The sequence below is a fragment of the Hetaerina americana genome, unplaced genomic scaffold (genome assembly GCF_022747635.1).
Source record: "Hetaerina americana unplaced genomic scaffold, ioHetAmer1.1.p SCAF_2, whole genome shotgun sequence".
NCBI classification, from domain to species: Eukaryota; Metazoa; Arthropoda; class Insecta; order Odonata; family Calopterygidae; genus Hetaerina; species Hetaerina americana.
In genome coordinates this window covers 73,994,987-74,022,884 of record NW_027286763.1, presented here as the reverse complement: position 1 = coordinate 74,022,884, position 27,898 = coordinate 73,994,987, and the positions used below count along the sequence as shown (strand labels likewise).

General features: G+C 38.5%; 1 protein-coding gene across 1 annotated transcript; it reads right to left on the bottom strand.

Annotated features, from left to right (window-relative positions):
• Window positions 1-157: 157 nt before the first annotated feature.
• Window positions 158-27,898, bottom strand: LOC139687871 (retinol-binding protein pinta-like). Its single transcript, XM_071585205.1, has 6 exons — window positions 26,978-27,898; window positions 12,281-12,440; window positions 3,259-3,517; window positions 2,393-2,503; window positions 1,641-1,746; window positions 158-283 (listed from the first exon to the last, which is right to left on the bottom strand). The coding sequence occupies exons 1-6, from the start codon at window positions 27,159-27,161 to the stop codon at window positions 210-212; spliced, it is 894 nt and encodes a 297-aa protein (XP_071441306.1). The 5' UTR covers window positions 27,162-27,898; the 3' UTR covers window positions 158-209.

Sequence of the window (27,898 nt, the reverse complement as noted above, 5' to 3'; positions counted from 1 at the left end):
ATATATATATTATATATATATATTTATATATATATATATATATATATATATATATATTATATATATATATATATTTATTTATATATATATATATATATATATATATATATATATATATATATATATATATATATGTATGTATGATAATAATCTTGGACATCCTTCCGAATCTTGATGACGGAAACGTGTTGCCAACTCTCGACTATCTCTCAAAGTTCCGCCTTGTATTTCTCGTCCGCAATGAACCAGTCTCTCTTCTCCGTAGCAGTTTTCTTCCAGTGCGCTGCAAGATAAGAAAGAGCCAGAATGAAAAGAAGTTCCTAAAATTATTCTTCCCGCTCGTTTCCCACAAGTCCTTTTCCTCCAAATGACCCCAATTGAACGATATAAATGCGCATTGGTCGAAGTTGTTGACTCGGATTTCACGGGAAAAAACCTGAATGTATTGATGCGAGAATTGCACAGCAGCACCACGCATCTTCATCGTGACCAGTTTGAAAAAATTACTAACTATAAGCTTTCCCTCTGAGCGTTAAGACCGCGCTTAGGCGTTCATTGTGCGATACTCAAATTGTAAATCATTATTAGCGTTGAAAAATGAGAAAAAATGAAAAGCAATTTTAACCAACAATATTCTTTGCGATCAATGTATTTTAACAAAGAAGTGTAGCTTTAGTTGGTAGAAAGTTCGGTTGGCGGAAGTTGATTATAATCTATTAAATTTTAATGCGTGAGAATGAACGTCCAACCCTAGACATTGAGCTTATATGGTTATATAATCAGGAAAAAGGATAGAAGTCGGATGCAAACCTGTCACTAATGAAATTGTTTACATAGAACGATAATAACAGCTTGGTCTCCTGGTTTTACACATAATTTCCAAGACATGCACTATATTTGACGTTGTATGCAGCTAACATGTAATAAGCCATCTTCATCTATTTTACGCCCTGTAATTACGTATTACGTAATATTAATGTCAAAAAATTAGTTCTGAGAGGAATGCGGCGCGTTGTTTAAATTCTGGTGCTAAACGAGATGGAGGAGAAGTAGGATTAACTTAGGGAAATATTGGTGTTGAGGGAGAAGAATACTAGAACCGTTTCAATGAAATATTCGTCGTGCACGCGGTAATCTATACCCATACGAGTGGGGCGTGGAAGGGCGAATACATAGAAGGGAGAGAGGTGATCGCGAGGGAGGAGGGTGGGTGCGAAGGTGGGATTGCGCGTGTAGGAGTGGACTAAAGGAGTGGAACTAAAGAAGAAAGTATTTATAATTCGTTTGGGTGGCCAAATTTTCCCACCGGAATTTTACCAGTGAATTATCAGGGCAGTCTTGACGGGCATATTTGACGAGACATTAGGCGGAGGTGAAGAGGAGGCGGAAGTTGATAAAAAAGCAAGTTGGAGCAATATATGAGCATGCTTAGTACTAATGGAGATATTCTACCGAAGGACTCCACAAATTTATTCAATTTATTAGAAATATGTATAAAGTTGGGAGGATGAAATAACGGACAGTACATTATGACTGCGTAATTAACAAACACTTGTAGACATTTAATGAAAACAGGGATAATACTAAACCAAACAATTCACAATAAGTAAAAGCTGGCCATGTAAGCATATGACTCTTACCCACTAAGTCTTCCAATTTGCCGTTCGATCCGCCGTACTCCTTTGGCAAAATTTCTGGTGGGACGATCTCGTGGAACGACTTGATATTGTGGCCGTGGACGAATACCTATAAAATGTATGTCAAAGGATATGCTTAAGGTTTAAGAATAAATGACTCCTTAAAGCCGAGTGAAGGACTTAAGCCTAAGCTTGAAATGTTCGAGATGCACTCAGTTTAAAATTTAATAGGTTCGATTTCAAGCACCGTTTGAAGAAACATCTACGATCTAGGTAAACTAGCCATCCAGATGAATTTGGAAAATCACTAACCCTGGATCCTAAATCCTAGATAGCCTCCTTCATGCGTGTGTCTGAAGTGAATTAAAACACTAAGCATGCATCACATTGATTACGTATTCATAAACGTTTCCTTGAAATTTTCTGTGCTGAATTATATGCAGCCAAAGCCTTCACATTGTACTTCAAAATTAAAAGATAGAAAGTTTATTCGAATTTTAAGTTTAATATCTGAGCATTAGAGGTAATCAATGAGTCAATATTTAGAATTTTTATGGCATGTATTAATTCCCGATTCAATCTCCGAACTATAAAAAAATAACATTGAGAAGAATCTGTGAAGATTGATTATAATACGCAATATGAGCTAATTTTTGGCACCCAACAGGTAAAGATACCTGAAAAATTGGTATCAGAAGAAATATTTAAATAAAAAATGAGTATATTGTCAGGAAAAAATGTATAAAGTAATTTACCCTTTGCGCCATCTTCTTGTTCATGAATCTACGAAATATATTCAGCACCACATCGACGTAGGAAGGAGCATTGATGAAATTGATACTTTTTATTCGTACTGGATAACAATCCTAAAACGAAAAAAGAAATCATAAATAGCGCAGTTTTTTCTTCCGCGTAAATTATTCGTTAATCATTAATTGGTAAACCTTTAAGTTCCTAAAATGTATCTATTATTTTATGGCCATTGTCGACAATAATGTTAAAATCACCCTCATTGTTTTGTTTTACCTTCGGCTAATTTAACGAGACAAGAGCATGCAAACATCATTCGCCTTGACCACAGACAATAATATTTTTCGCTGTGAAACAATCGCATTTTTATGTCAAATGACGGATGAATTTACTTTTAGCAAAATTATTCCCGCAGTCTCTTTATATTTTAAAATATTATCCAGACATCAGCCAAGTTATGTCAGCATATAGTTCGAGAATACCAAAATTGGAAAAATATTAAAAGGCTAATTCAAAACGACAAGTGCTCATCTGCAAATATTATTTCACGAGATCGAAACAAAGTCCATGAACACTGAATATCTGAATGATTATTTTCTCTTCATATATATGCCAACCAATTGCACGGGAAGTGAGGGACCTTTGTGTAGATCAGGGGCAGACAACCTAAAGCCCGCGCGAGCGCGAGCGAGCAAATTCTTCTGCATTAGTATATTATAGGGATTGTACCATGGCAAAGAGTCATTTGGGTTGAATATTCACGATTATTCTATTTTAGCACGGCTCTGCAAACTGACGGAGTCCTCCGGTGCGGGTATCCCACATGCGATAAGAAAACCGCTCCGTTACCATTTTAGTGAGAACGACCCACCTGCCAAGCGTGAACTGCCTTCCAGATGACGGACGGGGTCATCTGCAGCGCGTGGCCTAGGGTCACCCCCTTGAGGTCCACCACGGCGATTATCCCGTACACGGAGATGAGCTCATCTTCGTGCAGGATGAGGTCCACGATCATGTTGGACGTCTTGAACAGGTCGTTTTGCTTGTGCTTTCTCGGCTCGTGGACGGCCGCCCGGACCAGCGCCACCTGCTGGCCGCTCTCAGTCTTACCCAGAAGCGGAAGGAATGCCCTGCGATTCAAAAACCATTCGCCTTTTGTCACTCCAGAACTTGATTGCAGAGCGATTAATAGTCAAAACATTTCCATCTGCTAAATGGGTGCAAAAACATTTCAAAATTACATGTGTGAAAAAAATGTATATACGCACACACATTATACATATATATATATATATATATATATATATATATATATATATATATATATATATATATATATATATATATATATGTATGTATATATATATACATATATATATATATATATATATATATACACACACACACACACACACACACATATGGCAGCGGGATGTTGAAGAATGTGATAAAGGGGAGAATGTTAAGCAAAGGAGGAAGGGGCAGAAAAAGGATAAAGATGTTAGACGGAATGGATGGAGGAAGGAGGAATGCGGAGATGAAGAGGGGCTTGTTGTAGAGTAGGATGCTGGGTTATGTTTTGTTGGGAGAGAAAAGAGAATTGTTTGCTGGCTTGTGTCCGTCCGAAACCTACCTTAGCCGGTAGATTACCTGTTATAATAATATATACACGCACATTTATGCGAAAGGGATTATTTCAAACTCAGATACCGCGATACATGCATGTTTTTAAAATAATTGTTTCCGTCATTTGAACCAACTTACTTCTCCCTTAGTAAATTAAAATTTAAGCAACGTTTGGCATAGGCGCCGAAAGCTTGGTGTGGAAACAACCCCTGCCACACCCCCTAGCGGTGCTTTTTGGGGTACCATGAAGATACAGATACCCTTATCGCTCTGTTTATTTAAGAAAGGCTTTATTTAGGACTCCTATGTTAGGTAAAAACGGTGAAAGGAGAAAGATTTTAGTCATCAATTAGGTAGAGTCGAATACTGATTTCATGCATAATGAATGGTTGGCGTTTTTAGTATAATGCTAAGCCGAGTTGTAATAGAGTTAAGTTCGTAGTAAAACCACAACCTTGGCTAAAGTTTTTCTAGGTCCATAAAAAACCAAATTTTTGACTGCCAATCCATTCAAGGTATGCTATGTATTTAAAGGTAGCATTCGGACGGTCGACAAAGGCTGCTTATGTTCGAGTATTGCGAGAACTTCCTCTTCCTATTCCCTAGATTATTGCTTTCATCATTACTTATTTTACAACTCCCCGTCACGAAGGCTTAAAATATCTACATAACCGCACAATCATATTCATTTCGCAAAAATTATGTTAATCTTGTGGCTCGGATTAGAGTATTGTCGATGAATTGGCAGTCCCCTGAATGATGGCCTTAGACATTCAAGGGGCGGCGAAAGAATAACAAACAGGAGCACAAGGGAATGCCGAGGATGTCGCCGGCTTAGCGGCACCCGAGAGAGTAATTAAATGATCCTGACATCAACCGCGCGGTGGAGAGGGAGGATGTGAACCCATAATAGTCGTCTGAAATTAAGGGGGAGGATGAATTAAAGTGAGGAAGGCCCTACAGCATTTCCTTGTTCCAACGGCGACGCCCTTGATGCCAGAGCCCGTTCAAGTAGCCAGTTCATTGTACGAGCTCGTAACGAATACGGCCCGACACAAAAAGCCACAGAATATATTTCACCGCTTCTCCGAATAATTTCGCCGCTATCTCTCTCATCCAAAGCGCTTCTCTTCTGCTCGTCGGTCATAAGCACACTAGCATGCGCTTCTCCTACATAGGCACACAACTTCCCAATTCAACAGCTAAATCAGAAATAGAAAATTTGGGTGTCACGTCACGTTAATCCTTGATACAATAATCTCTGGTCTTAGGACCCCTCCCAATTATTAACTTATAAACTTTTGAAATCTTTTCCTCCTTCCCCCAAATTCCCCTCGCCCTCACAATACCCTCTCCCATACCTGAACATCTAAATGCATACATTATTAAACATTTTGCACATTTAACACCCTAGCATCTTGTTCCATGCATCGTGATCGACCGTTAATACGAGTATTAATTCTCACCAGCCGGCATTAACCTGCTCTTTGTCAGCATTGACTTGCTCAAACGAAGCCGTTATCAATGCCACAGCCCGTGCTTTACACAAAATACGTATGTTTGGTGGGCATTATATGGGGGCGGTGATAGCGATAGCATGGCGTAAAAATTCTACTATGAACCTGTAAAATTTTCAGAAATTCAATTGATAGTGGCTCTTAAAATTTCAAAATGCACTGTATATACAAATGGTAACATAATAATAATAATGGTAACATAATAAAGAAAACTTTCGACCAACATCTTAACGTAACAATTTCAATAATGCATTTTAAAAATTAAGCATAAGTTTAGAAAAAACCGTATCGAATAGAAGGCTGTCAAAGGTCGTTTTTGAAATAAGGTCAACAGTGGGATTCTTTAAAATTTTATTTTCCATTTCTGTATTTTATAACGTGAAAAATTCAATCAAGTCGTTAATTCAAAATTGAACAGATAGCATAATCATATTTTTCGTATTTATGTGTCAAATATTTCATGCGCATGCAAATCAAAATTAGCGATGATTTTATATAATATTATAACTACCCCTCAACATTAATCGGGAAAAATGTTGAAATATTTTTTATCTACACTCGCAGTAGTGCATATTGTGACGTGATGTTTTATAAACGTTAATATTTGCATAGCGTGAAATCCTGGAAGCGCATTAAGAGCAAGACAAAGATGTTAATAAATACACTACTGAAACTATAATGAGTCAAACCTTACTTGGTATTAAAATATATTTATGCCACTATAGGGTCATGGTCTTCGTTCATTCGGGGAAATAGAAAAATCTATCTTAAAATTTTAAAAGATATTTATTGTTAAACATAAAGTGCTGGGCCATAGTATCAATTCTTTTCCAATATATTATCATTGTGACTGATTACTTTGGTGAAGCGCGTTATTAGGTATGAAGCGGTTGTGATCAAATAATGCAGTAAATATACTGACAGTACTTAAAAAATGAGAAATTACGTCATTAGCTTGGATTAACTCGAAGAAAATTTATTGTGACCTCTCTCCCCTTAAATAATTTGGGCATACCGCGAGGCATATATGTGCATATATTGTCTCTAGGTACTTGGTGTCATGGTGTCTCTACATTGCTACTTGGTAAATAGTCGTCATCTCTAATCCAATGGGGTTAAAATTACAGTTCTGGGTGTGAAATCGGTCTAAACTGTGCTATAGTTAACAATGCTAAAATTCCATATGTCGTATCTATTCTTTGCTCTACAATAGTCCTGTACTCTTTAAAAAAATTACACTTAAATAAATGTTATCACTGGCCGAAATTATTAGGTCAAATCAAAGGATCTGCTTCCTCCACACTCCCATGTATATCATAACTTATCATAATTGATTAATTGCTCATACTAATGATTATAGTATGTGAGTTATGTGATGCGTGAACATAAGTTGGCATACGTGAATTACATCTATTCACGTAAAATGGTATCTCTCCGCCCCGTCAGTAGTCCTATCTATTGTAAAAATGAAGATTAAGCATTTTATTACTTACACATGTGCGTGTGTGTATATATATATATATATATATATATATATATATATATATATATATATATATATATATATATATATATATATATATATATATATATATATATATATATATAGTTAAGTACACTCAAGTTCTGTTTGAAACAACTCAATTAAAACCGGGGTTACCCAAGCACCGATTTCAAGGCGTCTGGGTTTCACGGAACCTGCGGGTTCCGCACCGGCATTTTAACTAAGATAGCATTTGTCCGTTCTCACTCGTCCCTTTGCATACATGTATTGGATCCTGATATCTCCTCCCTGTTCCCTCCGAGTATCGAAATCACCCCTCAACGTCGGCAAGTACTTAACGGCAACACTGATCGGCTGCGGGAGGAAACGTCGAAAGATAACAAGGTAGATAAGCGATATTATCTAAATAATATGATTGACCCCGTTATGTACAGCTAGTTATAAAGTCCAAGGTTAGACAAACTCAAATATAGTAGACTTTGGAAAAAAGAATTATTGCAAATAATTCTTCCGGGCGTGAGCTTTCTTTATTTTTAATTCACTCCATGGTATTATTCTTTCATTACCGTAAAACTTCGACCTACTTTGAATTCTTGCAATTTTTCATTAGATACTTCTTCACTCAATCATGCAATCACTTGGATCTAAATTATTCTCTGAATTAGTTTAGTACATGCTACCAACATGATCGGAGAAACAAGGGTGAAAAATAGAATTCTGGGCACTTGAGATCCCGAGTGGATGGTGCACAAGAAATTTAAAACCTGCCCATCCGAGTATCAGCAACACTAGCAAACATATACATCTATTTTTCAGTTTTACATATAGGGTAATCCGTTTAACTAAGAGATTGATTGAACTCGAGTTTCAAAACCTACATTCAACAGTTTGAATCCTCTAGATAAGGTTCCATCCGTAGGTTTTTTTACAGATATGGTGACAATCGTGACATTATTTCTCTTCTGAAATACGCTGCAGTGGTGATGTCATCTCTTTCACGATAGTATTCGAATCACATACTCCCAAATCTCGTTCATCCAAACGAGACGAGCTGAAATTCACCGGTCACAATTGATAGCGATAAAATTCACCGTTATCTATCATAAGCGTGAACCTATCGAGGACTCTTTTACTTCCTGATCTCAGCACAATCTCCATTTAGCGGATTTTGTTTGTATCGAGAATATTATCTACAATCAAAACCTAGATAAAACAACAATGTTCCAACCGAAGGCAAGTTTCATGTGTGCAAGTAGCGATCACAACTCACTACCGCGTATGAAATTCAACTAACAGGACTGAGGGTCCAGTTTCTTTTCCTGTGCCATAGAATTATAGGTATAAAATCCGACGTATTTCGGTTACTTCTCCAAAATTATGCCTTCTACACGATTTTACTCTGAAATTTTTATAGCCAGTCTGGAATATCGAGTCGAGCTAGAAAATGAAATGTTGGCTCGTAACGTGATATATTTGGTCAAGGCTGACCAAATAGTAAAATGTGAAACTTTTTACATATAAGTGTTTCTTTGACCTCCGATTCTTCACATGTTATATGTATAAGAAAAGTATTGAATTCAGTCAAGAAGTACTTGCGTAGGAGCAATATCTTGTGGACTGAATCTGAATTGCGACAAAAAATTAAATGTTCTTCTGACCATCTTTGCGCGGATCTCGATCGAAAAATCGAATAATTGTTTCAACATAAGCCTTGGTAAAATTTTTCTGGTGTTTTGATTATGATAACCATGTATCCATGGTTACGGCAGTGTTTTGTAGATATCTTCGTCAATCATGACATTATTTCTCTCTATAAAAAGAATGCGCCGCGTATAGAAAATTTTATAATATTTTGTGATTTTATTTCATTAGGTATCGTTCATAGTTTTTTCAAGTAAAAATTTTAAAATGCCATAAACATTTTTTTCTTCCTATGTTTCTCTTTTTCCCATCACTTTTGATGCAATACTAGTTCAACCTTACAGGTTGAAGTTGTGTGGCAAGACTGAAAAGTGAAGGGGGTTACGCAAGATACGGACGGCAAGCTTTTTGACAATCCAGTCTTTTCTGCCTATATAACAGACCTGAACGAAAGTCTTACGCATATATGTGACGTAATGGGAAGGGCTCGAATCTCGGACCATTTACGATATAATCTCATTTATTCAAACGGGAAAATTTAATACTTGCTAATGGCTTCCGGCTCCAATCTTTACGAGTATACTAAAAGTTATGGTGCATGGAGTAGACCTTATGTCTGCAGTCTTGCTGAAATAGCTGAGCGAGGAAGAGCGAAAAGGAGGTCCCGGGAAAATAAACTGCGGAAATTGCAATGACTTGTTACTGGAAAAGATCTTATGAATATATATATATATACACACATATGTATATATTTTTTTATTCGCTTAGGATCCCATTGCCGCAATGCTTACTCCGCTGGAACGAGGGGTAAAATCTGTGCAGAGGTCATCATACAAATCTGTCCCGTAAATTATGTTGTTTATAAGACAACGGTGACTAACGTTTTGATTTAATTTCAGTTTTCACTCTTCGAAGTAACATTCGTAAGTCACTGTTTCTTTTCATACGTGAAATGTTCCTAACCTTCCCACGAACTAACTCTCCTGGCATGTAAGCGGCATTGATGATTTAATCAAATAATATGCTTAAATGTAGCGTTCATGCAACAAAAACGCGGTATGTGGCAGGTTCATCCTGAATATGTAAATGGTAAATCTTTTCATAGACGTTGTTGTCGGATTTACTGGTGGCCTATGTCGCTTGCAATTTCCCAAAAAGTTAAGGTATGCATGCAAAGAATCACATAGCTTGGTCACTCATAGCCGGGATTGTCCAGAGTCATCATCTGTATTTAAACCGCAAAAATTCTAGTCAGTAGCTTCACACTTTACCAACAGTGCTACCAGGCCAAAATTAAATATACACAACGAAGCTTCGTTACAACTGAAACTATCCTATCTGCAAAATTAAGTCTTTCCTCAGGAATAGAATTTTTCTCAATTTCTTTGTGTCTTGATCGCGTACAACTTTGATATTGTTGACAATAGTTTCGCTGGTGTTCCAAACCAGTGTCTTTACGTCGAAGGCCCGGCCGAAAAAACTGTTGTCAGCAAGGTCAACGTACGCCGTGAAGATACGAAAAATGGAGAGAAATTCTACTGATAAACGCTAAACTGAAACCAGAGAATGAACGCTTTCCACAGGAATATTTAATTAATACAAATTATTGAAATAGCATGCCACTCGCAGCCACCTCAGGTCAATAGTTTATGCTGCGACTCTCTATTATGAAATTATTTCAGTTGACTTATCCTCGTTACTATAAGTTCATCTGCAGGACAAAGTAGGAATTTATAATTATATAACAAGCGATGAATTCCTCAGTTAAGTGGGATTCACCTGAAATATCCGTAATTTACGCAGGGATCATAACTTCCCCTATAAGTTGCGTGTTTAGTTACACACAAAAATCAAACCAAACGATTAATGTCTATACTCTGCATTGTTTTAACAAGTCAAATTACCAAGAAAGACTTTGAAAGAATCAAAGACTTTGCGTTTTCATAGGAAACGCAAAGTCTTTGATTCTTTCTTCTTGCGGTAAACTTGTTTTAATCTTGAAAACAACTGCCTTATTTTCACAGTGCCAAAAGCGTCAAATTAGCCCAAGATACCCATTTGACGCTTTTGAAAATAATTAAAGAGAGAGGAAACATGTTTCCGCGTCATTTTGAAGGAAAGGTCGTGCGTGAAGAATTGCAGAAATAGGAATTTCTTGTTTTAGTATGGGCAATATGCATTTTAATGTATGAAGTAAACAAAAAAATTACAGGCACTACTTGGTTCAAGAATATAACAAATTATTTCCAAGAATAATATGTCAGTATCTCTTGGGCAATACAGAAACCTGCCAAAGTATTTGATTCACCGTCGCTCTTATTTTCACTTCCCTTTACGTCCCAACCATCTTTAAGGACGCAAATGGCATCTGTATTGTCGGAACGACTTCTTTTCTAGAGGAATAATTTTTTTTTAATAACCAGTTTAAGGGAGATTTACGATATTTTTGCGATTATTGAAAAAGATCAGCTACATTTCTCGTCATCACGGTCCGTTGATTTTCAAACACCCAGCAAACCATTAATAATAATTAAAGCGGCGGCACGGCATGCGTCAATTCAAATCGAACTTGAAATGAGAGGGTCGATAATCTGGCTTTTTTATTTAAGGCTTTGGCTGCTGTTCATTTCACATTATAACAGTTAGACCCCGAGGAGAAAATATTTGCAGCGTACAACACATGTATGCTAACCCAGATTCAAGCCCTATGCTTTAAGTTTGCCTGGACCTCTTAAATTTGCATATAACCCTACAAGTTCCCACAGGGAAGTCACCATACATAAAGGGAAGCTTTTAATTGAGTCTGGTAATTCAGAACACAATCTGGTGATGTTTTCAATGGATCTTTTTGATATTATGCCAAAATACACTTCATCTGCATCATTTTTATTTGCCGTAGGGATCATTATTACCCTTTACCTTAATTATGCATTTGTAAGATGTCACATGTTTATGAATGGTTTTAAAAGAAACATATTTGAAAATAATATCTACGAGTCCTGCACTTGTTGTGCCTAATCTCCGTTTTGTTACCATTGCTCAAGCTCAGGCCACTCAACTTACTTTAGTCTCTGCTGCTATTAAGCAAAAAATGTTCCCGTGAGAATGCATTCCATGCTCAAGAAGTTTAAAACAAATTTCTTTGAGATTGGCCAAGTGGACAAACTGATAACCTCATAGTAGTAGTTTTGAGGGGAGGCGACCGACAGCTAAGGTCATTTGCGCCATAGGGGAACGACAGGAAAGGATGAAGGGTGGAGAGAAACCCGGCGTCGGCATTAGCCTACTCTTTACGAAAGGCGCCAAGGGGTCCGCGGCTTAACGTCCCATCCGACGGACGGCGTACTCACTCAAAGTGCCCTCCACAAAGCACCTCAAGTAGGGATCGAGATACCTCTGAAAAATATTCAACACCGCCGGGATTTGAACCCGCGCCCTCAGGGTGGGAAGCCAGTACGTTAGCCTCCGCACCATCTCGATCCCCCGATAACCTCATTCTCACTCATTTTGTGAGAGATTGATTACAGCAGATTGTTTTTATAGATTGTTCCAGTGCACTCCAAACGTTTCATAACGGCTGCAAATGTACTCCCCAGCTCACTCACCCCAACTTAAGCATTTCTTGGATCTCCGGCAGCGCGGGGTCCCTGTCGCTGTACCACTCAGGTATCTTCCTCCGCATTTCATAGAAGTTGCGAAGCTTCCCCTGAGCGACCTCCAAGTCGAACTTGCACCCTCGGAGGAACTTGAGAACGGAGAGATCATCTGGAACAGTGATACGTCAGTCATTGAAACGGTAGAAATGGCATGAAAAGAAAAACCAGGCATTACAACTTTGAATTATCGACGAGTGATATTTTTAATGCCTCCATGAAACAAGGAGTTATAATATAAATACGCGTAAAATAAATCCTTCTGGATTTCCGGTGAAAGGAGAGCTTTGTTGCCTCACTATAACTATCCCGACTCCTTATACACTCACCTCTGTTGGCCTCTCCACAAGCAATACTTCACCTTCGGTGCATATTGAAATATTGTTTACACACTTACATCCCCAATAGTCACATCTGTCTTTTCTCTTATGCATCTCTAACAATTGTTTTCAATAAAACATTTGACATCCAGAGAAACACAACGAATACTTTTTTGGAGGATACAAAATCTCGCGAGTTGTTAAGTGCGATTTTGTGATTAGGTTTTTACTGGCAAAAAATCACAAGCTAATTGAAATTCATAGGAAACTTTATTAAATTTACGGAGACGGAATAATGAGTGAAGGCGAGTGAGGCAGTGGTGCTTTCATTTTAAAAATGGCCGCATCAATTGTCAAGGCGAGGGCCGTAGTGACCTTGTAGCAGATGAACTCACAGTGAATATCAAGGAAAAATTCGTGAAAATCGCCGGTTTATCTCTCTGGACCTGGTTGTCTAGAGCCGTCTCTCTAGACGTGGCTTGCAATACATTGCTTTGGAAGTGACGCAGAATTGCATGCTGGTGTAAACAAGTGGTTAAAATGTAAAGCGGCAGATTTATTCAGAGACGGAATTGAAAAGATTGCGTATTTTTATAATAAATACCTCAAGTTAAATGGTAACTATGTTGAAAAATAGTTTAAGCCTTTCAAATGGATATAATAAAACTGTCTTACCATTAGGTTAATAGTTTATTTCAAAACGTTAGAGACTTTCTGGACTGTCTTTGTTGACAATTCGCTGGAATTTCTATAGTAGCGCACATTTTATCAGTTCACAGTGAGTGAAGTAGACGAACCACAGTCTTCACATTACCGCAACAGGATGGGTACTGAGTGTAGGGACATTTTGACACCACGATGGTGGCTCTAGCTCTACCCACCGCCACGCTAGGCCTAAACGTAAGATCCTTGATAGCCCTCGTATTTGAGCCTTCACCTTACCCTGAAAAAGATGGTTGTATCACCGAAATTTTCATAGGGATTCCATTTTTTTATTTTTTTAAATAACCTCGTTGAGTACACTTTGAAAAAAATGTATGGGGAATGTTTTCATTATTCAACCAGAAGGTAATACTGACAGAAGAAGAAAGCGGCAATTTGAAAACTAATCTTTTGTTAAATTAATAACGATGATTCCCGATTATTTTTTAATAAATCGACGAATACGGGTTAATCTATAACGCGGGTTAAAGTTGGGTAATCTATCAGTAATATTTTGATGGGAATTCCTCGCCAGAATATTTCGTTTTCACTATAGCAACAAAAAGTAGATAAGGAAGTGAATGCTCAAAAGAGCGGACCTCCAAGTTCTAACGCAATTCAGCGTTTGAGGAGGAGAGAGTAATTGATAAGTACAGATGACCTTTGATACTTTCGCTGTGATAAAAACTGTCAAATTAGGTTTACTGCTTCTGAATCACATCAGAACATCCAAGACACTGGTGCCATCCAATAAGTTACTTTGTGTCCTGAACTAAAATAATTACCAATTAATTCGTCAAGAACTCGTAAAATATATAATTTATCGAAGAGCAATTTTTTTTGGAGAGCAATTATTTTTTGGAGATGGCGTATTCTTCTTTAAAACGCACTTCGCTGCTTTACGAATGATATGCCTGAAAAAGAACTGAAAACCAGTCTCAAAACCGGATATCAGTTTGCGAGAAAGACAAACCTTTACCCTACTGTTTTTTCTTGAAAGTTCTCAGAAATGTTTTAATTATGAAATACTACATTTAAACTTATTCGGTGGAATTCAATCAGCCGGGTGTAACCTATTTTTATTCGAAATGACAGAATCATTCGAAAAAAATTCACCGCAGTTAAAACTTGAAAAAAAAAACCGCGCCTGTTTTGGGCGAATTTCACGCGACGTTAATTTTATAAAAAGCGACGAGGAGTCGACAGATGAACCCTATCAACCACCCAATGAACTATTGCAACTTCTGAGTGAAGCGCAAGGAAAACATGCAAACCACGAGATAAGGAGGCGACAGCATGCAGAAGAAATTCTTCGTGAGGGTATTTGTGGGGAGGGCATGAGTTTTGCTCCACTTTGCAGTTTCTTTCCGCCAAAGCGTGCGTATTTCTTCGCTCCAAAGTCTATCTCCTCACCCCATTGCGAGTGAACTCCAATTTCACTGCGGTCGTGTTGTGGTCTGTGGAGCACGAGAATAAGAACAAAGTATCCGATGGAAGGGCGATCACGCAATTTATTTTGCCATCGTAATGATTATAAATCAGTACGGAAATCGCTATGCTTGACAGTAGAGTCCATTGTGCTATAATCCATTGTATTGGTAGAGATTATTTTCATTTTTCAACATTTTAATCCATTGTGCTTCCTTGTTGAGGATGAAACGAGCATGATATCGCTTATTCCAGCACGCATCCCCTGGAGAACATACTCTCAACCGTGGGTACGGCGCCAAAACGCCTAAAAGTAGAACGGATTCGCCATTAGAGAAGCAAATAGAGAGTTATTAACTATTTTTTAATACAATGTAACAATTTCAGAGTTTAAAAATCATTCGCCTTGACCGGTATTCGCCGAAACCAGATACCTCAATGTCCGGCCGACTACTTTAGCCAGTTAAGCTATCAAGACGTCCTCTTACACGGCGAAATTTCTTTAAAACCCACGAAAGAACGCCTCGATAGCTTAACTAGCTAAAGAAATAGGCCAGACATCAAAGGATCCGGGTTCAAATGCCGGTGAAGACGAATAATTATTACTCTCTGAAAATGTTGCATTGTAATGCACACATAGTGAATAACTCAGTTAAAAGTTACTGTCAAGGCATCTACCACAGTTTCTTGGTATTTAATTTTGAATAAATCATTGCTTTCTCCTCAAATTAACTTCTATTCTATTTGAAACAAATTTATGTGACCTCAAGTTTAAGGCCAATGAAAAAATGTTTGAATATGACATGTTATAAATATTGTCTCGAAGAATGGCCAAATTCACAGCTGGTCCTTCGTGATAGTGTCTCAAGTATTTTTAATAAAATGTAGAGCACAATGGCATCTGAATAAAAACACCATAAAATTAAAATAATATTCGGCAGCATCCTTGAGTGCTCCATGTTCAGAAAGCATCACCTCGCTATTTTCCAATGTAGACAAATTTTATATTCGAAGAACTGATTCCCGTTTATCACAGGGGAACCTTTCAAGAATACTTAGTATTGGATTACCGAAATCGAAAAGGTTATACAGAAAGTACGCCATATAAATACTCTTAAAAGCTGGTTTACAATGCTTTCACCCACAGGTTTGGAAGCATGGGGAAAAAAGGCTTACGTTAGAGTGAAATTATTTCTTTAAAAGTAAGTGGATTCACATTTGGACATCGCAGCCCGACCTGCCAATTTAACCGAAAATATAGCATTAGAGCCAACCAGGACAGACAGATTTCCGAAATATTCTCATTCCTGTAAATTACATGGCAGCAACAATATTATTTCCCCCGCTTCTAAACCAAACCCCTTAAATCTATTTATTCCCCTTCCCAATTATCCTATGATCCTATGGTTACTTTCGCCCCTTGCCTAAGACCATAATGTCATTGATTGGGCTGATTTTGTGTCCTATCAATATCCAAAGTGGTGATTAATGTTTATGTAAACATAACATGAGGAGAAAACAACATAAATTGAGGAAAATGAAATCACTACTCGTGCATCTTGGCATCTTTTCTAATATACTGCCACTACAGTTATTAACCTGGAGGATGGTTTGATAGATGAGGGTAAAGCTTACCGCATATGTGTATTAAGACCAATGGCGGGTGAAATTCACACATCAGGGTAGGGGGGGCAGTTTCTTTCCTCCTGACGCCAATGGTTTGCAAGGAAGATCTTGCACCCGAAAAAGCACACATCTTGAGTGACCACGTTTCCATTGAAATATTGTGATTGAGACAATCAGAAATACGATCTAATCCTTCTTTCGCCGCCAATCGTCCCGCGAATCGCCATTTTGTGAATTAATTGCTGCAGTTTTTCTCCCGAAAATTCCCTGCAACCCCTCGAGATGGTTTTCGAAAACACCTTACTCTAAGAAGCGCTTTGGACAACCAAACATATATCCAAACCATAGCATTCAATCTGAAGGTATGTTATGTTGTTGAATTCCACCCTTAGACAGAGTCGGATCAAAAAAACGTCTCAGGTGAGGAGTGCATCGGTATGTGAACAAAATTATTTCATAACCTTATTAATATAAGAAAGTTAAGATTTGTATCGATTTGAAAGTAATCCTACCAATTTAGAAACCGTAGCACACCACGCAGTATATAATTTTAAGGGCCAGGGGCACTAGATGTACCTATAAGGAATATAATGAATTTAATTAAAGCCAAAAACTCGCCAAGAGGGGAGAGTATGTCTCCTGCGCCTTCCACGGTGGCCCAAAACGTTGAGTACCCACACAATTGCACGGCATATAACAAGTTGGGATGCCCAGAGATATCACTCGGACTTTAACCTGGGACCTCTTGGCTAGTAGCCAACGCTCTAATTGTCTCCCACGTCACGAGATGTTAATGGATATACCAAAATTTTAATCAGATCGTCCTCCAAGTAAGAGAGGGGGGCATTGACTCTAACTCATATCTCTGCACGCAATATCACGATCGATTTTGAGAAAAAAGAATACAAAGACACTTGGAAACCCTCCCGCTGCACTTACGCCAGGAAGTGGAACACACGAAGCATATGGCACGTACACGAGGGGCCAAATTCCTCCCGAATCGGCTCATCCCTCAGCAAAGCGATATATAGTAGAATAAATTTCCCACAACTCACAATGGCCCGTCCGACGCAAACCAAGAACAGCCTTGAACAGTTGGGACTCCGGTGACGTGCAGCGAAACGCAAGGGTGTGATTGCACGGGACGCGAAAATACCTCAAAATCTCGGAAGATAATATCAGGCAAGCAGAAGGTATAGTTCATTCGTATAAAATCTTCGTTTATGAGCCATATTGGGTCGAGCTGAAAAACGTGTTGTTTCACGGTCTGTTGGGGATCCTAATGGGAAATCTGTTCGCAGTGAAACCTGAGGTTAAAAAGGAATTTAGCGGTGTATTGTGATTCGATGGATTTTTTCCTGGCTGAACTGACGGTTAAAACAGAGCTATTGTTCGGATCTTCTCGTGGTGTCCACTTTCAGTCCTCCAAATGGCAGCATCCGTCTCGATATGGATGCAGAAGAATGGAAAGAGGAGGAGGGAGGGATTGAAAAAATTGATACGGAACATCATTCGTTTTCATCAACATTGTTCAATGCGATTTAAGTATTGGACGGTAGCTACAAAGCATTCACATTAGATTAACTATGGCCAAGCCTGGATTAACAAACTACACTCAGTAAACTTCTCATGAATTTCTAATGCGCCACCAATTTACGTTTCGTTTGTAATTACAAAAGTACTGTGTTTTACCACCTCATAATTTTCCCTCCTCCGATTTCTATGTTGCCCTATTCTCCACCAACATTACTCGATTTCTCTCATATTTTCATTTGAAAAGATAACTAACTATGAGTTAATATGTTGTATGGTTTAACCAGAATCCCATCATACTTGTCCGCAATAATCTTTGATCACAATTCTTCAGTACCCAAATTTTATTGGTTCCCTGAAAATTATACCAGTAAGGTAGACCGAGGAATAATACACGAAGTGGGTTTTCTGGTTATTACATACCTTACAATGATAATAAAACATTTTTAATGGGGCGAGATTGAGCCTAGATAGTCCCTTCGTCCACCTAAACCTCGTCGTCTACATGCATAAATACGTCAACAATCATTACATTAAAGTGTGTAGAAATTTTTACAATGATTATAAGGAAAATAAGACGAAATAAAATTACAATGTCACATAGAAAATATTTGGGTAAAGTGTGAAAGGATGCATACATTTGTGAGAACATCATAAGGATTGTGGATTGATATCCAAAGTGGAAAAAACTCTCTGCATCAAAAAAATGGCAGATAATAAACATCAATTAGCCTAAAAATATTTTTATTGCGTACAAGCTCTTACATGTTAAATACAAAACATGTAAATAAAAGTCATCACCAAACATTAATTTAAAATGAACTCTAATAATCCCGTTCTAGAAATCATATTTTTCCAACAATTCAACTGTCACAGACCCTGAATCGGTATCTTATGACTGTCTACGTACACGTCGGACTATTCCGTTTTCATGATTTAAACGCTGGATATGTTTTTCAGTAGCTATGACTTGATCTCTGCGCTAATCAAGGCGTAGCCTATCAGATTGCTCAAATAGGTCCAACAATATGGTAAATACAAAAACGAACCTTCTTTTTTATTTCCAACACGTCTTGACGAGTATGAAAACCTGATAAGGTACCGAAGAAACCCTATCGAAGTGATCTCTAAAAGAAAGCCAAAGCGAATGAGGAAATAATTGCTTTATAACCTTATCAAATACTTCATCAGGTCTGCCTCAGCTTTTATTACGAAGTCGCCGTTTATCATCTGTACCATTATCATTAATTCCTCCAAAATTAACCAACACACAAGCAGAAGTGAAAGCTTGCAACAGAAGTGCCGGGAGAAGCTTCATTGAACATGTAAAATTATTGACCTCATAATAGTGAAGGATAAATTATAAAAATGAAACTCAAGGGTTAAGTTGGCCGTTGACTTGGAATTTATTTGTAAAGCATACTGACGTAAAATTGTTATTGAATAAAAAGAGACGTTTCAGGCGTGATACGACGGAATATCATGACTAATTAAAAATTGGCAATTTTCCTCAAAATAAAATTTAATGCGACCGGTTTCAATGTAACTACATCATCGTCAGGTGAAGATGCAGTTACTCCTGACGATGATGTAGTTACATTGAAACTGGTCGCATTAAATTTTATCCTGTGGAAAATTGCCAATTTTAAATTAAAATTGTTATTGAATCTTGCATCTCACTGCGGTTGAAGGAAATCAGAGGAAAATTTAAAGGTCAAATTATATGAACTGGTGGTTTTACATAGCAAATATACGAGCGACCACATTGAAAACACTATTACACCCATATCATCCACCTACAAACCCAATCTGTTGCCAAAGTGTGTTAATTGCTTTTTTTAACCAGTCAGTTATACATACAGGTGAAGGGGAATTAAATTCCATTCATTTAGTTTGGCATTCCGTCACTCTTTGACTCTATGGGCGTGCAATTTTAGTTCCCTGGTAACAAAAAGTAAGCCTGAAGCTTAAGGTCAGTGCAATAAGTAACGGGCCTAACGACCAAACAGAAGGTCATTCGTTATAATTCCGCCTCGGCCTTGGATGCTCTGCTGTCAATGATGTGTTCCCTCCTTCCGTTGCGCACGGTGTGACGCGGCATCAGCCAGAAGAACAATGCAGGAAGCCCAATTAAAGTATTACTACTAGAATAAACGTCGGACTGGGTTTGAATAAAAACTCGATTGCAAACTTTTTTGTTATGTTGGATAATGGCTTAAGTAAAAAATGAATTCTTAAATATGGAGTTCGAATTTTGAATTAACATTTATGTATTTCCAATATCGACATTTTTTCCCGTTAATATTCAATTTCTCAATTTCAACTACTTATAACATTTTTTGTGTAACTAATACTACTAAACTTCCTTAAGAGAGTTACTAAAATCTAAATTATGAGTTACCTTGATACTTTTCGCCTTATAACTGGCCTTTTTTTGCTTTTTTTACCATATGCGAAGTCTGTAGGATTCATAATGTATGCTTGTTGTTCGTGGACGTTTTAAATGAAGTGCAAAAATCAAGAGGAGTCTAAAACTAAGCTGCTACCAGATTTAAATATTTATAATATAAAATAAAACACGCTCGAAGGATAAATCACCAGACTTCCAAACTTCAAGCTTTTCAAGCCTACAACCCAGTTCATAAATCCTTATAATTTGAATATATGGAGTCTGTTGATAATAGCAAACGGCGAAACACTTGTTGATTCCCTATTTTACGAAGTATACGAATTTGAAAAGTTTTATGCTACAGTTGAGAATGCTTTCAGAGGACTTGCATCTTTGAGAAACGGGCCCACAGATATTGTCACAAGTAACTTCCATACATTCAAAAACACAACTAATCACGGATGGATTATTAATCAAGGCCAAAAAAAAAAACGTTTCGGTACTTTTTCGTTCGATGAAACTTCATTTTCTGATAGTCAGAAGGCAGGGAGTAGGAATCAATCGTCGAGCAATGATGCAACACAATTGTATCCACCACAGCTATTGATGATCCTAAGAAAAATATCAACGCCACAAAGGACAAGTTTACGTTCTTCCGCCGTGTCATCATACTGGGTTGCAAAATAGAAACAGTGTTTCAGTGACTTGTCGTCGAATCACCCTTCGGCTAAGAATTAATTACTGCATCGTGCTGCAACTTGGAGAACGAGTTCAATGGCTGAAGCAATTGATAATCGGGGCCAGTTTTAGTTCACTTCCGCTTTGTGAATTTCACATTTTCCGAACAGTGGAAAAATACATTGTGTTCGTCACTTAACGAACATGAATTTCCACAAAGTTAAGCCAGAAACAATCGAATGAATACTCTCGTTCTCTCATACTAAAACTTTAATACGATCATAGGTCTTTCGGGCTTTTGGGGTTCACCCATGGAACAGCGTCCCTCGAGGGATGAAGGAAATATACTTTCAAAGGGTAATTATTTGAAATGTTTTTATGAGGAACAAATAGTGAATGAATATTTCTTAGTTGACTTATGAACTCTGTCATCAAATTCTAAATGGTTTTTATTTGGTCTACTTTTTCGTGTTTTACGATTCCTTGTATTTTATTTTGAGATGTGCATAAATTAAATTTTGTCCCATTTTAAATTGCCGCACATTTATACGTTTGCCCTGAACTGTGAGGTGTAATTTCGAGTGTTTCTAGTGGAACAGACTTCCCTGAAAAATGAACGATTTTTCTATTTCCGATTGGGTTGATTAACTCACTGATTTGGCTTGGACATGCAAAGGATATGCAATTGGCCGCGTGACAAAGCAACGCGTATCGAAACTAAGAGGTGACATCGGCATAAATATTTTTTCTTCTGCCTCGATTATGTGCGTCGTGCCTTTTGAAATCAAACCAGATAATACTAAAACAGAGAACAATGAAACTGAACTCTGTCGCAGGCTTAATTATGTCAAAGATCAAGGTTTCCTTCGACGTTCCCGCCAAAGAAGCTTTTCAGATCAAATATTCTGTACTGTTCGTTCATCTAAATCTACGCAATCTCCCGCAAGCTGCCTCGAGGGTGTGTGGAGGGGGTTGTTAGAGCACCAGCCATACATGCGGAAATATTAGTTCATTCGATATTTTTGAATATACATTAGTTTATACACAAAAATACTTGAGCGCACATTTTCTTTACATTTTCTTCAACTTGTCTAATGAAACCTAGCTTCTTTTTGGCTCACCTTGGGCTAATGTCTCTGATAGAGTGTCAGGGTATTTTTGAAATTCATGTGCCATGTTAGAAACATTTTTACACTTAGTTAGCACAATTAACGTAACTGTCGTTAAAATTATTTCTATCATTTGAATTATTTAACACAATTATTGGTGGCTAAACGTTTGCATGGAGCATGGCACTGGATCAAATATATATGGAATATTGGAAAAGTATACCAGCGAAGGATATACATTTATGATAAATGATGCTGGGGGAGTACGCTGAAGATGAATTGGAAAGACAAAGTGAGGAACGAGAAAGTATTTAGGAAAAGAACAAATGGTGATCTCAATGGAAAAATAAACTAAAATCGAATGGATACACCATTAGGTACTTTGTATTAGTTAGAAACATTATAGAATGGAAAATTGTAGAGAATATTCAATGAGGAAGACCTAGAGGGAAATTCAAAAAAGACGTACAATAGAGATCGTATAAGAGGGGTGAGGTAATTAACATTGAATAGAGATGAATGGAAGGGTCAGTAAAACAATCTTAGGATTGAAATAATGATGATGATGGTGATTGATCACCAACACTTATGCAACACTCAACTTTGAGGGCGCATTCCTAGCATGGAATCACCCTCCGCAACAAATCCCTCCCCTGGGTTGCAGGATAAAATTAAGACTTAGACGTAGATGAGAAGTGAAGGGTAAAGAAAAGTTATCAATCGCGCAATCCTATGAATGTTTGATTTCATTTACCACCTGAGAGAACATGCCTAATGACAGTGGCCCAAAAGAATACGAAAATCAAGGACTCTCATACCCATACATCCATCAGTCAGCTTGGAAATTCTTTATGACCAAAGCTTACGACAACGGAAAAAGTTAATTTCGGCAATATGTTGACTGTCTTGGGATTCGAATAATTGAGTTCCGGACACCTACGGCTACTTGAGATGTCTCGGTCACTAACCTAATGGCCTTGAGAAGCCACCTTTTGGGAATCCTCGGCTGATTTCAGGTACGAAAAAATGTTTCATCTCACTCGGGCATCAGATGATCACGAAGCATTGTGTCCGGCGGAGATAAACAGCGGAAGCCCCGAAGAAAGGACAAGAATCGAGATTTTTTGTGAACCGCGAGGTCGTTTAACCAGCGGGCAACGAACGCTTTATGTGACGCCGTCTCCGGGCATAGTTTGTCTTTCGTCCAACTTCACCAGGAAGAAGGGTTGAGGGATGAATTTGATGAGCAAGGAACTTATCCAAAAGTTTCACACAATACAACCATTGCCTTCATTATTCGCTGAATCTACGTAAAAGTAACAGTAATGGATTGACCGACTACCTAATAATCACAGTTGCTTCTGGGGAAATCCGATCTTCGGTCGGCGATGCACGGTTTCATCATGATAAGTTTACCTAACGAAGGGCATTAAGAGCCAAGGCTAGCAAATTAATTACTTTAAATGCCAAAGTGTTTGATTTATCAGAACTTTAAGACTGAGATCAACGTAATTATTTAAGCGTCGTGAAATTTATGCAATAGACACGTCTACGAAGGAAACTAAAGTAAATATTTACGATCATAGTAATAAAAATTGGAAAAAATCAACAAGATTAAATAGAATATTTGTTACTTCAATCATCTAAATCCATTTACAAGAATATGCAAGCATTTATGGATGAGCGCAAAGACTGATTTTGATACCGAAATTTAATATAAATTTGTGAACGAAAGGACAAATCAATCATTTTGACCAACTTATCCCGAGTGAAACAATGAAGACGGATTGAAAATATATGAACGAATTCATGATGATTAAGAAAACTGTTACGTGGCAACGGCAAAATTATCACCTGACACCTTTGGTGAACAATCCTTTCATAACGCAGAGAATATTTTCTCGGCATCAGCTGCACATGCACGGAAAAGGATATGAATTATTGACGATGACTTCATATCGAAGAGTGACTTGTCAATTGTGTGTTCCCGCTCTTCGCATTAATAATGAGGAGATCTATAGAAATTTACAGCGCTGACAATTGCATCTCATCATTAACAATTCGTCAAGTTTATCACATTAAACTTTCTTTCTGAATCTCGTAACCACAGTTACTCTGTATTTTCACTAATGCTTATTGCAAAATTTTCCGCAGGTAAAGAATCAGTTTTTTTCTCTATATTTATCGTTTTTGATAGCTGTAACAAAAAATTTGAAAAGGCATGTAGAATTTTTTTCCATACACGCAGAGCTTTCTTAGAAATAAAATATTTAAATCCCTCTACGACAACAAGATAAGGTTATACGAAAATTAATGCTATGCCTAAACTAGAACATTTCGGTTAGGCGATGAATTACATACCGCGGCGTAATATAAGATAGAATTAGTATATCATTCAGATATTCCTCTGCCGTCAGCCCTTACATTCAAGTTAGCGGCAAAAAGTTTAGACTTTTAGAGAACAAGGCCTATGCGACCATTAGACAGTGATGCAAACCCTTTGTCTATGGACCGCACAACAGGTATTTTACGATTTCGAGGGCCTTATTAGTAAAGCTACTAAATATACGTATTACTTCACGGATTTGAATTATTTTATTGGAAGGTACATGAAGTAACTACGAAATATTTTTGATTAACCTTAGTAACAAGAAGTTTTTTTTATTATTTCAACACAACAAAATATGAAGTTTCAAAAATTGTTCACACTAAAAAAAACATTTGCTGTCGCAGAACACATAAAAAATAGTGTCACGGCGCAGGTTGTTGACCACTGCACTAAGGCAATGTCCACCATCGCATCTCTTCAGATTCGCCCGGGATACAGACCCTAACCCCTACACTGGGGAGTAATTAGGGTTGCATGCAGTGTGGGGGCGAGCCAATTAGGTACGCACCCCAGAATTAGGGCTACCAGAACTTTAGTGTTTTATAGGACAAGGCAATAGAAATTTACGACAGAAGGGATAACTTCTATTCAAATTAGAGGATGAATTATAATTATATATATATAAACACATCGTTTACTGTAAAAAAAATGGGGATCGAGATGTTGTGGTGGCTATCGTACTGGCTTCCCACACAGAAGGCCCGGGATCAAATCCCGACGGTTTTGAATATTTTTCAGTGGTATCTTGATCCCTACTTGAGGTGCTTTGTGGAGGGCACTTTGAGTGAGTACGCCGTGCGTCGGATGGGACGTTAAGCAGCGGACCCCTTGGCGCCTTTCGTAAAGAGCAGGCTAATGCCGACGCCGGGTTTCTCTCCACCCTTCATCATTTCCTATCCATCCCTAATGGCGCAAATTACCTCAGCTGTCGGTCGCCTCCCCTAAACGCTTCTACTACTTGTAAAAAAATTAACATCTGCAGTAGAAGGCCGAATAAAAATAAACGTTACTAGTCGGCCACTGCGTGGAAATTCCAGACAATTATACAAATTCCGCTCGGACACTATTAAACATGGGATGTGTCCAAGAAAAACTAGACGTCCAGCAACCCTAACCAGAATGGGTATCAAATTTTCCCAAAGTACAGATCACGGTCTTAAAATTTACACGAACCCGAAATGCAAACGTAGTTAGACAGCTTCGAGCGCGCCATATAGTCAAACATCCGCGCGAGTTGTTTTGACATCGAGAACTACGTATTCTCTTCACATTTTCAAGCCGAAATGACTCATCAGATCTGGGCATGTATGGCCAACTTATGCCATTCGAATCCCGTCTCGAGCATGAATGCCCTCCATCAGTGAAACAGCCAACTTATGAAGGCATACATCGCACTAAACGAAGAATGGCATATATTCTATTGTTTCAGGCTTCACTTCGTGGAAGTAATTAATATCCATATTAAAATAGAAAGAAAGAAAGACTCGTACTTTTCCACAGATTTTATTATACGGTACAACGCGTTTCACCGACTTGCGGCATCATCAGGTTCACGTACCTGATGATGCCGCAAGTCGGTGAAACGCGTTGTACCGTATAATAAAATCTGTGGAAAAGTACGAGTCTTTCTTTCTTTCTATTTTAATAATAGAAGAATGGCATATCCAAATAAAGTACTCGTGTAACTCGACTCTATCCCGTACCTACATGTTCATGAGCGGGAGCATATTTACGTTTCCCACTGCCTTCGTTGTAGCGCCAATTTTTGCCTCACCTTAATGTCTCCAAAGGTCTTATCATGATCGTAATGATCCATATTAATGAAGAATGTTCAACATGTATGCGAAAGCATTGGATGAAATAACGCATCTTCTCGATGCATCCATCATTCCCTCCCGTCAACGGTATTTTCTGCCTTGGAGCCAATTACTACAATAATTAAATCAGATTCTCACTTTTTCCAGTCGCTCATGTTGTAGGATGGGCCACCCGCCAATATGACATGGGAGAACCTTTCGTTACATTTGGCGGAGGAGCGAGTACACGCGGGACGTCCTGAGGAATTACTTCAAAATGGAATGGTGCAATACGGGACAAATTAATGCCAGCAGTGCAAAATCAAAACCCGGGAAGAATATGATTCTGGCTCTAAAAGCGAGTACTGAAAAATAAATGCACTGATAAAATACGGAATCGAGTAAACAGAAGAGCAGAGGAGGAAAAGATTATATGGAATACGTCATGGAAGAAAAGCACCAGATAGAGTGGACGTAGTTTGAAAAGCAATTAATTTGTTAGCAACCTTCTACAATTGAAAACTGAAGGGGAAAATACGAAGGCAAAGTAAATAAGGATGTAGGTAGAAAGGCTAATAATTGCAAAAGAGAGTAAGCATTATAATGGCAGAATGAGCTGCTGCTGTCAGCCATTATACTGATTGAAATACTGATGATGGGTGCTGAGTGGTATCCCTACCGTCTCGGGCGTTCAAGTACGCCGCTTCTCCCCTCAGCCACTCCTGTACTTCCCGGATCCGCTCGGTCCTCTGCTCCGGGTCTTCTCCGAGCTCTTCCTCGGCGCACCGCCTTGCATCCTCCGGCAGCGTGCAGATGTAGGCCTCCATTGGATCAATGCCGTCGGGAGGGCCGACAGCCGGCATCTCGACTTCGTTTCGGACGCGATAATGACTGACTTCTTTGAGACCTCGCCTCCCTGACCGTAAAGATGAAAAAGCAGGAGGATGGGGGAGGGGCACAAAAAACACAGGAAGATGGACGTATCCTCCTTCCACGAGAAGGAGGGAAAGATCAGCGGAGCGAAAGAAAGAGGGGCTCCCCCCTCACACCGCCTTGCTTTCCTTTGTCCCCGGGAGTTCGGGCGAAACCGAAAATTCTCCAAGGTATGGACAACAGTAGCCACTTTCCTTTTCCTAATGCCTCGCAGTCAGGGCCGCGCGCGCACGACCGTCGAATTTTCTTTAGTCTTCGGACGCGCAAGGGAGGGAACCGGGACGGAAGAAGGGTAGAATATTGTCACGATTCCGGTTTAAACTTCGTTTTATAGAACAGCAAAGGGGTTCGCTGTGGAGGATGAGATAACCTGACCACACGACACAGGGCTTCGATCTTCTTCCTTCTTGAATCCTAGGAAACTGCCGCAGGTCGAATCGACAAATGCAGCTAATGGGAGTGAACGAACACGAAAACAGATTCGCGAAGCCGGTGAATCCAACTGGAGTCTCAAACTCTAACGTCAACGTCAAGATCCTATCTATATCCCGGGCCGATTTCTATTTTCCGCCGATTTGAGTGCATTTGAAACACGATCTTCGCTGACTCGGAAGCATCAGACAACGAAGAGATGACTGGCGGCGCTGAAAATAAAAAGTCACGAACT